The following is a 16,194-nucleotide window of genomic DNA, read 5'->3' as shown; positions in this document are numbered from 1 at the left end:
AACGTGTCAAGTGGCGGCAACGCGACAGCTTGTCGTCAACGAACACTGAGAGCGGCGGAGACAAGAGGCGACTGTGGAGGTGGCGCTTCGACGAACTGAGGAAGAAGGAAAGGTGAAGCAAAGTAGCAGCTACGGATGAGGATGGCAACGACGCTAGGAGGCTCCATGACGACGAAGTAGCAGCGACCAGGTGGCGATCGCCTCGCCAATGCGGCGGCTGGAGGGCTCCGGCGATGGCGGCTACCGGAAATGAAGGAGGAGAAGGCTACATGAGGCGTACCCGTGTTCCATCAAACTTCTGCCCACTTTAACAACATCGGCCCCTCCCCACCAGATCTTTTTCCATTTAAACCCAAATGTTACCTTTTAGCCCCTGCTTCCATAAAATCTTCTCAACTTTAATCCAATACTTACCATTCAGCCCTTAGCTTCCAACATCTCTTCAAATTAAGTCCCAATAATTTCCCTATAGTCCTTGCCTTCATAATTATTTACGAAACCAATCCAAAATATACACTTTTAACCCTCGACTTCTAAAATTGTGACAATAAGATCTTCGAGACCAACCTTTGATATATAATTATTTATTTTAGGGCTACCATTCGTTTGTTAATTAATTTATTTATCTAATAAATAAACAGAGTGTTACATATAGTTATGGGCTTAGACACCTTTTCCAATAGTTGTTTCCCTCTTTCGGGCTTAGTTGCTATAGATGTTTGGGTCTATTAAGACCACCATGGTGGAGTACTTTGATAAGCGTTATGTTACACTTTTTGAGATTGCTGCTGATGGGATTGGTGTTAGGAGACCCTTTCAGTATCAGGACTTCGACAGTACGAAGCCCTCGACGTTTGATGGAGTCCAGGATCCGATCATAACCATGAGGTGGCTGTCTGACATCGAGGGATGTTTCTTCACTTGCTCTTGTCCAGTTGACCAGAAGGTTAGGTGCGCTCTGAACCTTCTCTGGTCCAGAGTGAAGGATTGGTGGAGACTTGTTACTAGCTCGTATTCTACTGAGCAGAGGACTGCAGTGACTTGGGAGCAGTTCTCGGAGATGTTCCGTTCTAGATATGTTCCGCTGGTGAAGCGTGAAAGGTTAGCCCAAGAGTACTTGGATTTGAGACAGGGGACTGAATCGGTGACGGAGATCAACAAGATGTTTATGGAAAAGGCCATGTTTTGTCCTGAGTTTGCTGCTTCTGAGCAAGCTCAGATGACCCGTTACTTGAGCATGCTCAAGACGGACATCAAGCAGTTTGTATCCACTATGTGTTATGGTTCATTTTTGGAGTTGCAAGAGGCCGCTAGGTGGCGTGAGATTGAGATGGAGCTCCAGAAGAGGGAGCAGAGACCAGCCCCAGTCTAGTCACAGCCTGTGCCAAAGCAGTTCAGGGCCACTGATGCTCAATCTGGAAGTCATAGGGGCCGCACTTGTGGGAAGTGTGGCAAGGTTCATCATGGAGCTTGTTGATCTTCTCTGGGATGCCACAAATATTGCAAGAAGGGCCACATTACGAGGTACTGCTGGCAACGGGCTCCAATATCTGACATCAGGATTTGTTATCATTGTGATTAGGTGGGTCATATCAAGGCCTAGTGCCCCTTGCTTGTTGCTAGGCCGACACAGGCTCCAATGTCGGCTACTATGAGGATCACGGATGGGAGTCAGGGCAGGGCAGAGCCCCCGAAGGCTCGAGGTCGCGCTTTCCATCTCACGGCAGTGGAGGCTAGGGCAGCACCAGACGTCGTGACCAGTATGTTTCTATTTATTATTTTGTTGATTATGTTTTATGTTATGCTCATGTATATACCCCTAATAGGTACATTCTTAGTGAACTCTTTCCCTGCTCTTGTGTTATCTAAATCGAGTGCGAGTTAGTCCTTTGTATCTCGATCATTCATTAGGGATTTTGATATACCTATTAGGGAGTTAGAGTGTCAGTTGCGGGATTCTATCGCCAACAAACACGGGGTTTCTGCATCCGCAGTGTAGCAGGGTTGTGTATTGGAGATCTTCGGGGTGCCTTATCCAATTGACTTGATCCCTATCCCCATGGGGAATGTATGTGTGATAGTGGGTATGTACTGGTTGAGCAAGTTTGATGTCATTATTAATTATGAGGGACAGCGAGTGGTAGTTCGAATCCCAAGTGGGGGAGAATTGGTTATCTATGGAGAGGGCACCAGGATTGGTTCAGGCTTTTGTTCGGCAGCCAGGGATGGACAGTATATTCAGAACGAGTGTGCAGGTTATTTGGCTTGTGTGGTTGATACACGTGTTGGGGAGCAGACTTTAGTTTCATAGGTACCAGTTGTCAGGGAGTTTGCTAATGTTTTCCCGAAGGAGTTGCCCAGTGTGCCTCCTGAGAGGTAGGTCGAGTTTGGGATTGATCTCGTGCCAGGTGCGGCCCGATTGCTAAGGCATCGTACCACTTGGCACTGCCTGAGGTGTAGGAGTTGTCATCTCAGCTTCAGGAGCTGCTAGGAAAGCATTTCATCATACCAAACAGTTCTCTGTGGGGAGCGCCGATACTGATCGTCAAGAGGAAGGATGGTTCACACCGAATCTATATTGATTACCGGGATTTGACAAGTTAACGGTGAAGAACTGTTATCCCCTTATGCGGATTGATGACCCCTTTGATAAGTTGTTGGGTGCATCTTGGTTCTACAAGATAGATCTGAGGTCTGGGTATCATCAGGGGAGAGTGATAGAGGAGGACGTGGAGAGTTTGAGATATCTTATGGATCAGCCGAACATGAACATGAGGTAGCGCAAGTGGCTGGACGTGGTCAAGGATTATGACTGCGAGATCCTTTACCATCTGGGTAAAGCAAATGTGGTAGTGGAAGCTTTAAGTCGCAAGTCGGCTGGGTCTTCGGTTGGGCAGATGTGTATGAGGATATCCATTGATTCTCCACTTTTTGGATTGATAAGAGAGGCTCAGGCAGAGGGAGTTCAGAAAGAGAACTGGAAGCATGAAAGGATCAGAGGTGAGATCGACAGGTTTGTCACGGGTAGTTGAGGGTTATTGACCCGATGTGGTCGGGTTTGGGTTCCAGTTTCAGGCGGGGTCAGACAGACAGTGTTGGAGGAGGCTCATAAGTCTCATTTTTCTATACACCCGGGAGCCACCAAGGTGTATCGGGATTTGAGATTGAGTTACTGGTGGCCGTGTCTGAAGAGGGAGATAGATTGGTATGTTGAGAGGTGCTTGACCTGCAGGATAGTCAAGGCCGAGCATCAGACCCCGCACGGAAAGTTGCAGCCTCTGTAGGTTCCCATGTGGAAATAGGAACATATCACCAAGGATTTTATCACCAAGTTGCCGAAGACGGCAAAGGGTTTTGATTCAACATGGGTCATCGTGGACTGATTGACCAAGAGTGCCCACTTTTTGGCCATACGGGAGAGTTCTTCAGCCAAAAAGTTGGCCGATGTGTATATCCAGGAGATTGTTGCTCGTCATAGGGTTCCAATCTCTATTGTTTCTGATCGAGATGTTCGGTTCACTTCCCTTTTCTAGCAGAAGTTCAACGAGGAACTGGGCACGAGGTTACATTTTAGCACTACATACTATCCGCAGACTAACAGCCAGAGTGAGCGGACTATACAGACCCTCGAGGATATGTTACAGGCTTGTGTTATTGATTTTGGTGGGAGTTGGGATTCCTACCTACCTCTTGTTGAGTTCTCCTACAACAACAGTTATCACTCCAGCATTGGTGTTATGCTATTTGAGCTCTTGTATGGTCGGAGGTGTCATACCCCGGTTTGTTGGGGAGAGGTTGGTCATAGGGTCATGGGAAGGATCGAACTAGTCCTTCAAGCCACAGAGCTTATCCAGCAGATCAAACAGAGAGTGTAGACCGCTCAGAGTCGGCAGAAAAGCTATGTCGAACGACGTCGATCAGAGTTGGAATTTCAGGTCGGTGATATGGTACTCCTGAAGGTCTCACCTTGGAAGGGTGTGATACGCTTAAGGAAGAGGAGGAAGTTGGTTCCTCGGTTTATTGGACCTTTTTCGGGTGATTTCCAGGGTTGGCAAGTTAGCTTACAGGTTGAATTTGCCGAGCGAGCTCAGTCAGATCCACAACACTTTCCATGTCTCTCAGTTGCGGAAGTGTGTGTTGGAAAGCGAGGTAGTGGTACCGTTGGATGATATTCAGTTCGATAAGCGCCTGAACTATGTTGAAATACCGGTGGCTATCCTGGAAAGGAAGATGAAGGTCCTACGTAACAAGGCGATACCTTTGGTAAAGGTGCAGTGGCAACATCGGAGAGGCTCCGAGTGGACCTGGGAACCGGAGGCTGAGATGCGGGAGCATTACCCGGAGTTGTTCGTAGCAGTTGACTTCGCGGACGAAGTCTAATTCAAGTGGGGGAGAATTATAACACATGGATCAGGTGCACATTATCCTTAATATTGTGAGGTTAAAAGTTTCAATATTTTCCCTTCTGATAACGTGATGAATGCCTTCTTACGTCGTGAGGAGTGATTCGGACCCGTGCATCATTTTAAGGCTCACGACATGAGCAGTCTAGTGCTCACGACGTGAGGACGGTTGATGACCAAAAACCCTAAGTTTTCGGTATTTAAGGGAATGAGAGGTCTAGGGTTTCTGAACCTCATCCTCTCTCACTCTCTAAATCTCCAGAAACCCTAATCTTACTCCTCCCTAAGATACTTTGTCATTTAGGTGCATTTCTAGCTTGAAGAAGAAGAAAAGAAGAAGAATGAAGAATGAAGTGCTCTAGTGGTGGTGTGGGAAAAGAATCATCATCATCATCATCATCATCTTTTCCTGCTTTTGGATCCATGTAAGTATCAAAGGCTCCAACTTTATTGCTTATCATGGATAGATCTTGAATTTGTCCATCTTATTGATATTATTGCATGCTTGAGTGGAGTAAATCCATAAAGTTGGCAACTTTATGGATTCTAAGAGTCCCTAGAGCATTATATTGTTCAGATCTAGATGTTGGTATGGATTTGAGGCACGCATGAAAGATTGAAGCTCATTCCTTCCCTTTTTGACCTAGAAATGGATGATCATATTTGGTGCATGCATGGCCATAAAGGAAACATTTTTATGGACCTTATGAGTCCCCTTTTAGCTTCTGGATGAAGTAGACTCGAAGACTTAATGGATTAAGGACTTAAAATGGTGACCCTAAGTACAAACAGAGCTAACGACATGAGATGTAAGATCTCACAACGTAAGATTCGGAGCATCCTCGTCTTCTGTTAGAACCCTTGGAGCTCACAACATGAGAATGGGTGCTCTCGTCGTGATGCCTGTTCAGGTGGTTTCTTTGATTGAGTTGACTAGTTTGGGTCGAGTCGAGTGGGAATCGGACCGGGATCGTTATCACGACGTGACCAATATCTGGCAACGACATGAGGTGGGTTGACTTTGACCAAGTTTGACTTAACGATATTTTGGGTATTTCGGATTATGTTTGAGATTTGGGTAATTATGATGATTAGGTATCGGTTTGAGTTGAGATTCGGAGTCAGGACCTCATCAGCTGGTGTTCAGTTTCTGAGGTGAGTTTTTCTCACTGTACTTACGGGTCGAAAGCACCAAGGCCGACCCATTGGATTAGATATCTCGTTATGTGATAGTATGTTATCGTGCTGTAGTGATCTGTTAGATCGGTATCATGGTATATAGGTTGATGACATGCTTAGTGATCTGTCTGATTGTCTGTTGACTGTTTATATGTTTATCTGTTATATATGCACATATTTGGTTGGTGGTTGAGGCTTTACTACTTTGTGCGTAAGACAGCAGGTTGGGTCATAACAACCCGATGCTTGATTGTCCTAATGGTATTCCATCACGAGGATGACTGGACCCGTTGTATATTGGCCTTCCAACCCGATGGTTGATTAGGACTAGGGTATTCCAACCCGATGGTTGACTGGACACATAGTATATTGGCATTCCAACCCGATCGTTAATTGGGCCTGGTTCAACCCGATGGTTGATTGAACCCAACATGTTGTTATTGTATATATGTTATCTGCTTATGTGTTGGTACTTTGGGGGAACTCACTAAGCGTTGGCTTACAGTTTTGGGTTATGCTTTAGGTACTTCGGATGACCGCGGGAAGGCGAAGGTGTGGCCCTTCACATCCTCTTTTTTATGACTTATGATTTTGGGAGACTCTTATGTTTGAAAATGTTTTGAAAACTATGATTGTAAACAATTTATGAATTTAGGTTGGTTTTAAAAGTTTAAAATTTCTTGTGATTTTTATGGGTGTTACAGTCATATGGTAGCACCGAATCATCAAATAAAAAGTTTTCTCAAAACTTGTCATTACTCAGTACTAGCTACCCTTCGGGACCTCTTGTCACCAAACTAATCAGAGCTCATAATATAATCAAAATAGGCTTAGCTTGTAAGCCATTTGCTAAATCTCTCATAATGTGTATTTCTCAATTATTAGGGTTTATAACCTTTGTTGCCTCAACTAAATCTTTAATCGTAAGATTTACTCTCTGATTTTACCAACGAGTTCGTAACAGCACCATATCACGGATACCCATAATACACTTGGGTCTATCAAATCTTAATAATAATCAAATATCGTAAATACAATTTAATGGGTAAAAGATACCTCATTGTATCTCATAACTCGACCATGTATCATCCATACAACAGTATAACATCACCGTAGTAACTTCCCGCAAACAACTCTCAAGCAACGTCTCCGATCCCGCATGCCAAAAACCCTCTCAATTGACTCGAGACTCATATATTTATATTGTACATTGGTCACGACGTGGCCATATATGTGTGACATCATGATAATTAAATGAATCCCGGTCTTGCCACGTGTCACACTCTCCTGCCAAGTGTCCCGGTGACTTGCCTCATTTCTCGTCGTGGCACATCTGTCGCCACGTCATAATGATTGAATAGTCTCTGTCTCGCCACGTGTCGCTCTTCGGTTCACACATGTAATTATGACTCACTCATTGCCACGGCGTGGCCAATATACATCCACAACGTGGGGATCAAAAGTTGACTGTTGACTTTGACTTTCGTTAACTTTCTTAAAATATCAACATATTTTCATCTAAACTTCAAAAAACCATAATTTTCTCATACGAACTTCGTTTTCGACGATCTTTATATCCACGCGTTTCCTCTTTAAAAGATCCATCACTTTCTCAACTCCATTTTGCTAAACAGCAAATATTCATTTTCAAATAACTCCAAGCTTTATTTTACCTACTCGCCTCATATCATTTATATCTTCCGAAGTGATACCTGACACGAAAGACATGTATTACAATGAGAACGAGCCTTAGCATCCCCTTTTCGATCGGTGTACGATTCATCCTTGCACCAGACAGTAATCAATGAGTCGTCCTCCTTGCATCTGGATGTCATTGACATTCATGAACAGACAACAAGTCATATTAGGAAAGTGCATATAGTAACACCCAAATCATATATAACGAACAAGAAAGAAAAAAAACAAGTCATATTAGGAAAATGCATATAGCAACACCCAGGCCATGTAGAATGAGGTAGGAAAAGACTCGGATCCCATTTAACCAAAACTAATTGACAAAAATATATATAAATAAAATAATAAATGTAAAGTTATCATTTTACATTCTTAGAGTTAATATCAAGAACATTTGACATATCACAAGAACGCCCTTTTATTATTATTCATTTTTTAATCTTTTAAAGTAAATAAATTGTAAAATCCAAAGTTCGAAAGACAAATTAAATCAGTTGATATATATCTTCCACAAAAAAGAAAGGGTCCCCACCCCTGTTAAAGACAAACCGCCGTGACAAAACAACTTTTTTTCTTTTCTCTGTATTAGGTTAAAGATGATGTTGATAACGACAAAAAAGCGAAGGTGATGCCACTCAATACTGTAGAGGGAACAATGTCGTCAAAAACCGATAAATTTGCTTTCCAAATGTGTTCAGTACTTTGTTTTTTGCTGAATAATTCAGCAATTTTCCTAAAACTTTTCATGTGGATAATAAAAGCATGCAAATTCCTACGACGAGATTTGATCGGATAAGGAGCTTGTCTCCTTGGAATTGAAAATCCAGCGTCGCATTGTCTACCAGAATACTTCTGACACATATTTTTTCATGGCAGGGCGAATTTACCTTTATACAAAGGGTAAGGGTGTCCATGGACACCTCTAAATTTGAAATTTTATTTACAAGATATATAAAAGTACACCCGTTGGAAAAATAAAATAAACACCATTTGGATGTAATATGGATGTAATAACACATAAGAGATAATAATAAATTGAATGTTTACATTTTGACAATCCTAATCGATTCTAAATTATTAATGCTTACAAAAAAATCAGAAACATAAATTTAGGAGTTAAACAAACAAAATATTTTTCAAAAATATAATAACAAAATCTTTCAAATATAATATTTTTGGTAGAAAATTACTGAAGGAAAACTAAAAACCTAAAAAACAAATTACGATTTTTCTGGATCCGCTGCCAAACCCTTCGTCTTCTCAATACTAAATTCCCGTCGGCCGCAAGCAATTATTTAGTCTCGCAGACGAGCACAGTTGTGGCCCTTTGCGATCTCCGGCGACCGCAATCTGAGCACAGTTGTGGCCCTTTGCGATCTCCGGCGACCGCAATCTGCCTTGAACCGTTGTTGGACTCTTGTTTCAACGTTTTTGACTTCTAGTACTGCATCTCTGATTTATCAACTGCTACATCCGTTCGCATTTCTTACCATCTCCGTCTTCAGTTGAAACTTGAAAGGTCTTCTCTTGCACTTGATTTATTTTTTAGGTAAAATTGTTTCTCTTTTTTTAGAACTCTGGTATATTGAATTTAGCTATTTGGTGTGGTGTAAAAGCATCCAACGAGTGTTATGTATATGAAGTGTATGAAAAATCAAAGTCTATAAAACTAGAAAGTCATACTCTACACCTACAATTACTTTTGTGATGATATATGTCAGGCACTAGAGACTAGAGTCTTGGAAGTTGGTATAATAAATAATAAACAATTACTCTATTAGAACATAATTTACCTTTCCTAATTCTATTTTGATTTACATACAATTTGTTTTGATGATTTATTTCTATTATAGTCGTATAAATTTCATTTTGTTTCATATATAATTTGTTTTTTTATTTTAAATATAATCTGTTTTGATGATTTATTTAGGCATAATGCTAAAGTTTTTTAAAAGAAAAGGTGAGACAAGCTCCTTATCTCATGATCATGATAATCCACGACCAAACGATGAACGAACACCTTCTTCAAAGTATACGAGAGTTGATTTAAATACACTTCCTGCGGACCCCGGAGAAAGGCCAAGTATGGAAGTGTGTCATGTAAATCAACGAGATGAGATTAGAAGAGCATACTTGCAAAAAGGACCTTATCAACTTCGTGCTCATTCTTTCCAACAAAGAGAGATTGGAGGTAAACTTCGTAGATTTAGTTCCTCTTGGTTTGATGATCATAAATACTGGCTAGAGTATAGTATTAAACTAGAAGCAACATTTTGTTTATGTTGTTATCTATTTAAATCTGAGATAAAAAACAAAGGTGGATCAGATCATTTTGTAAAAAATGGATTTAATACTTGGAACAAGAGAACAAATCGAGATCTTCACAATGATGGAAGCCCACATAATATGGCAATCCAAAAGTGTCAAAATCTAATGAACCAAAGACAATCCATAGCTACTGCTTTTGACAAGCAAACTGATTTGATGAAGGCCAACCAACACATTAGATTAAATGCTTCTATAGATTGTGCTAGATTCTTAGTGCGACAAGCGTTACCTTTTCGGGGTCATGATGAAAGTGAGGACTCGAATAATAGAGGTAACTTTCTTGAACTTCTTCAATTCTATGCTGATCGAAATGATAAAGTGGGTAGTGTTGTGTTGAAGAATGCTCCAAAGAATTCACAAATGACATGTAGTTCAATTCAAAAGGACATTGTACATGCTGCAGCTAAGGAAACTATTAAGGCTATTGTGAAAGATATTGGAGATGAGCTCTTTGCAATTCTAGTAGACGAATCACGTGCTGTGTCTTGTAAAAAGCAAATGTCATTGGTTTTGCGGTTCGTGAATAGTCAAAGAGTTGTTGTAGAGAGGTTTATTGGCATAAAACATGTCAGTGACACTTCGGCTTTGTGTCTAAAGGCGACTATTTATTCTTTTTTGACAGAATGTGGATTAAGTCCACATAGGATTCGAGGACAAGGTTATGATGGAGCTAGTAACATGAGCGGTGCATTTAATGGATTGAAGACACTAATTATGAAAGAAGTGAAATCTGCACATTATATTCATTGTTTTGCTCATCAGTTACAGGTAGCACTTGTGTTTGTTGCAAAGAATCATCCTGACATCAATGACTTTTTTGATTTGATTTCTCGTTTGTTAAACATGCTTGATTCTTCCTACAAACGTCGAGACAACTTAAGAGAGAAACAAGCAACAAAAGTGGTGGAAGCATTGGCTGCAGGTTTCTTTTATTCTATCTTCTTTTTATTTTATGGTGTTTATGCTTTTTTGCTAATTTATTTTTTATGTTAATTTTAGGTGAAATTCAAAGTGGTACAGGTTTGAATCAAGAAGTCGGTATCAAACGACCTTGTGATACTCGTTGGGGTTCTCATTTTGGTTCACTCTTAAATATCAAGAGAACGTATCCTTCAATTTGTGAAGTACTTGAAGACATTAAAGTTAATGGTTACTGTCAAGATCATAGAGGGGAAGCACGTCGTCTCTTGAGGTCATTAAAAACGTTTGATTTTATTTTTTGCCTACACTTGATGGTTGATATCTTAGGGGTCACAAATGATTTGAACATAACGTTGCAAAAAAAAGACCAAAATATTGTAAATGCGATGCATCAAGTGAGATCCTCTAAGGCCAGACTCATACAAATGAGAAATGAAGGATGGGAACTACTTTCAAATGATGTTACTTTGTTTTGCGAAAAATGTGAAATTGATATTTTTAATATGGAAGATCCATATTACAATGGAACAAGTCGTCGCAAAGGTTCACAGGTTAGAAACTATAAAGTTGTTTATTTTTTCAAGTTTCTAAATTAATCATTAACATATTTTTCTATTTAATTCACAGATTAACTACTTACACCACTATAAGATTGATGTATTTATTGCGGCCATATATATGCAATCTCAAGAGCTTAACAATCGATTTAATGAAGTAAACACATCATTACTTGTTTCTCTGGCTTCTTTGTGTCCAAGTAAGTCTTTTCAAGCGTTTAATGGGGATGAACTACTCAAGATGACTATGTTTTATTCTAACGAGTTCCCAGAACGTGACATTGGAGCACTTAGAGCAAGTCTTCAAAATTATATTGTGGATGTACGTGGAGATGCAAGGTTTAATAACTTGAAGGGAATTGAAAACTTGGCAAAGATGATGGTTGAACAAACAAGCATGCAATATATCCAATGATATATCTTCTACTAAAATTAGCATTGATATTGTCTGTTGCAACATCCACAGTGGAACGTGCATTTTCTGCGATGAAGTTGATAAAGAACGATTTGCGTAATAAGATGAGTGATCAATTTATGAATGATTGTCTAGTGTCATATATTGAGAAAGATGTGTTAGATGGTATTAGCAACAATGTACTTATAGATTTTTTTAAAAATATGTCAACGCGTCGTGAACAATTGTAAGACATTTGTGAGTATTTTTTAAATTTATTTTGATCTTTCTTATTAAAGTTAATACTATATTTGGCTAAGATGATATTATTAACAAATCGACCCGATAACCAAATTTTTTTACCCATTTCGTTTAAGTGGGACACATGTGAGTTTGAATCCTAGATTCGCCACTGTTTCATGGTAATATATAATAAGATAAAAAGAACTAAATATTGGGATTTCATTACATATGAATCTAGGGATAGTTAAAGTTGACCTGACATTATGAAAATACACGAAACAAAACAAAGTTGAAACAAGGCTAATGCTATAAGTATCTCTTTCTTTTCCAATTTCACCTCCCCCATGACTTTTTTGTCTTTTGTTGTTTTTTCCCTATTTTTTTTGTTTTTTTTGTTTTTTATTTTAATCTTATTATTATTATTATTATTATAAATTTCGATAACCGTATAAAATTCGGACAACATTTTAAAATTCGGATAACATTATAAATTTGGACGACATAATAAAATTCGAACGGCTATATAAAACAGAACAAAAACAAAGTTTGTTTTTATTTATCACGGATATATTAATTGGTTCAGTATTATATTTATGTGGTGTGTTATACGGATTGAAAGCAAACTTACTTTTGTTCCATTTATATAATCGTTCGAATTTTATAACATCGTCCGAATTTATAATGTTGTCTGAATTTTATATGGTTATCGAAATTTATAATAATAATAATAATAATAATAATAATAATAATAAGATTAAAGTATAAAATAAAAGAAAAAAGCAACAAAAAACAAAAAGAAAAATAAAATAAAATAAGAAAAAAAATAATGTTAAATCAAAAGTAAAAAGGTTTGTTAGATTGATGTTAGAAGTGTAAAATTGATTAAGATAAGTACTTATAACACAACCCTTGAAACAAATGGAAAATTGAATTCATGTTCGTGTCGTCGTGTATAAAAAAGTCAATGTCGTATTGTATCGTGTTCGTGTTCAAATTTTAACACGAAATAATTTATACACGATATATATACTCAATTAAATGTTGTCTATAAAATATTTTAAATTTAAATAAAAATATTTATTTCATTTGACACAAACCATGTCACTTCTATGAATTTCCCTATGATTCCAATGCCAAAGTCACACGGAACTTCAATCGACATGTATTTAACTTTCGTATATTCTAATAATTGAGTGGTACTTATAAGATGTAATCAATATCTCAAATAAACAAATAGGGATACAATTGCTCAAACGTTGCATCTTAATTGGGGTAATTGGGGTTTTAGCCTTTTTGGAGTTTAAAATCAGGCCAAGTAGAATCAGCACAAATTCTCAAGCAGTAGCATCTTAAACTAGCATTTTTTTTTTTAAAAAAAATGCGTATAGTACCTAAGATTTTTTTAGGGGTAGCACGTAGCCACCTAATACGTTTTCGCAGATATTTTATGTTAATCCATGCGAAGTTATATGACGTAATACGTTACCACTGCACAATAGAAGTTCTAGAAGCTACAGCTAAGATAGCGATCTTATTATTATATATTATATATTAAAGTTGTTAATTTCTTTTTTACAGAATTGGTCCCTGTATTATTATTGGGCTTTAAAGTTATGAATAATAAATTTGGATGTTTTTTTGGCAATTTTGCTCCTCATTCTTTAACCATTTTGACACTTTTGGTCCTTGCAACCAATATTTTTACACTTTTTAGCAACCTTTTAATATTTAAAGTTTGGCCACAAAACTTTAACGGCTTGACAACTTTTATCAATTTTCTAAAAAGTTGCAAATTCCTACCCCTTTAATTCTTTAGCCATTTTGACACTTCTGGTCCTTGCAATCAAAACTTTTACATTTTTTCATAAAAACTGGATGTTTTTTGGCAACTTTGCTCCTCATTCTTTAAACATTTTGACACTTTTGGTCCTTACAATCAATATTTTTACACTTTTTAGGAACCTTTTAATCTTTAAAGTTTGGCCACAAAACTTTAACGGTTTGACAACTTTGATCCCTTTTCTAAAAAGTTGCTAATTCCTACCCCTTTAATTCTTTAGCTATTTTGACACTTCTGGTCGTTACAGTCAAAACTTTTACATTTTTTCATAAAAACATAAAAAAACGGTCCGGGGCAAAGTCCGGGCTTTTCATCCTTACACTTTCTACGTCTGTCATATTTATCGATTCGCAAACAACATTGAAAACTTCTGCCCGCATAGCGGGGTAACCTTTCTAGTTATTGATGAAAATCATTATTAGTTTGACTTGAAAGACTGCGTACTACATAAGACAAAAGCGGTTTTTCTGATACCAACATATGTAAGGCCTTGGTGTGTGTCTATACACATGGTACGAGAAGAAAGGGAAGAAATGCCACGCTATATCATCGACTATTTTCCCACCGCTTACCAAAACTAACCAATTCTATCATCCCAAATAATTGATACTTTATAATTTAAATTATTTAATATGAATAATATTAAATATAAACATAACTTAAAATTAAAAAAATAGTAAAAGATATAACATAAATAAAATAAAAATGCCTTAAAAATTACATATTAATATTTATTTTTAAAGTGTCTTTTCACCACAAACATAGTTTTGAGATACTAACAGTAATCTATATGTTGGCAGTGCCAATATTTACATATCAGTTAGGATTTCCACGTTTAAAACCCATATTTTATTTTTGTATTTCAAAGTGTTTGTCAAATTTTTACGTTGAAAGTACATTGTTGGAATGAGTTTTCTTGAACAAAATTTTGTTGAAATGGGTTTTGCGGAGAGCTCGGGACTCTTGGAGTAAGCTTTCGAAGTTACAATTTAAGGAATTCATCAAATATTACTTGTATTGTCCAACGGTAGAGGTGATGTGTTTAGAGGAAACGAGTGTTCCCATGTGTCGGTGTTTGGGTATCGGTTGGATGGTGTGTGTTTGGGTTTTGCTCAATTGTTTCAGAAAATAGTTTGAAATCAGAAAGAAATGAGTATGGTTTGATAAGGTAGTTCATAATTTATAATAATGAAATATATATATATATATATATATATATATATATATATATATATATATATATATATATATATATATATAATGTCCGGTTCCGATGAGGACTCTTTTTTCGGTGAGGACTCGTGAGGACACCTTAAAAAATTTATAAAAAAAAATACAAATCATAAAATTGAACATAATATTATAATACTATATTGGAGAGAAAAAATTTGGATCATTAAAGTTGAATCATGGATCATTTTTGTGATCCATTGATCATTTTTATGATCCATGATTCACTTTTTATGATCCAAATTTTTTTTTCCGATTTTCTTTTCTCTTTAATATAGTATTCTGCTCGATTTTATGCTTTGTATTTTTTTTTTAATTTTTTAAGGTGTTCTCACCGGAACCGGACCATATATATATATATATATATATATATATATATATATATATATATATATATATATATATATATATATATATATATATATATATATATATATATATAGTATTTTCTTCAATCCTATTTAGTTGATCTGAAATAGTTAAAAGAGTTTCATTCGAATAATTATTTTGATAAATAATATTTTGAAAACATTTTTCATTTGTTATCTGACTCGGAACTTTAATTAAAGGAGTTGCAATAAAATTATTATCAATAATGATTTCCTTTTTTGGCGGATATTCAGAAATAATTTCTTGATTAGTAATAACATCCTTGTATGTTTTTGAAGAAACAGGAAAAACAGTTTGCATTTTAAAAGGATAATCTATATTATGTTTAGGAACATAAATCAATTCGAACCATTGAAAAAACGGAGAGTGAATTTGATTTGATAAAACATAATCTTCCCAAAGACCAAAATGTAAAAATCTTATATAATATGAAAAGTTTTCTTCATGCCAAATTCTTTTTGTATTATTATAATATTTATAATATTCTTCTTCTTTTAAATAATCAAAATTAACATATGAAGGTATTTTAGAAATATCTATATTAATATTCATTTTAACAAGTTGATTGATTTATTCTGAAAGATATATTTTTAATAATATTAAGTTGAGCACTAATAACAATATATTTATTTTTAATCATTTTTGATAAACAATATATTATTTCCTTTTGAATATTATAATTATATGTGTCCTTTTCAATATTAGATAATTTAATTTCTTCGTCTTCTTTAAGTTGTTTAATTCTATTTATTTCTTTAGAAACGCTTGCAATAATTTGCTATCTAGTCTTTAATAAATTATTCCAAAAAGTATTATTATTACAACAACTAATCTGTCTTTTAGAACTCATTAACACGTATATTTAGATAAATTTGTTAAATAATTATCAAGATGTATATTAAAGGTTTTTAATACTGCTTTTATGTTATTAATTTCTTGTTCTAATTCTAATAGTTCCTTATCATTAATTATTAAATTTATATTTTTTAATTCTAATACCTTTTCTTGTAAGAG

The 16,194-nt window shown here is 36.4% G+C and overlaps 1 protein-coding gene across 1 annotated transcript; it reads left to right on the top strand.

Annotated features, from left to right (window-relative positions):
- Window positions 1-739: 739 nt before the first annotated feature.
- On the top strand, window positions 740-11,498 carry LOC145164925 (uncharacterized). Its single transcript, XM_079083582.1, has 7 exons — window positions 740-946; window positions 7,867-7,974; window positions 8,851-8,910; window positions 8,999-9,026; window positions 9,208-10,527; window positions 10,605-11,077; window positions 11,154-11,498. Exons 1-7 carry the CDS (start codon window positions 740-742, stop codon window positions 11,496-11,498), a joined length of 2,541 nt encoding a protein of 846 aa, XP_078939708.1.
- The last annotated feature ends 4,696 nt before the right edge of the window (window positions 11,499-16,194 follow it).

This window comes from Lactuca virosa, chromosome 3 (assembly GCF_052849685.1).
Source record: "Lactuca virosa cultivar CGN04683 chromosome 3, Lactuca_virosa_CGN04683_v6, whole genome shotgun sequence".
Lineage (NCBI taxonomy): Eukaryota > Viridiplantae > Streptophyta > Magnoliopsida > Asterales > Asteraceae > Lactuca > Lactuca virosa.
This window is presented reverse-complemented; position numbering and strand designations above follow the sequence as displayed.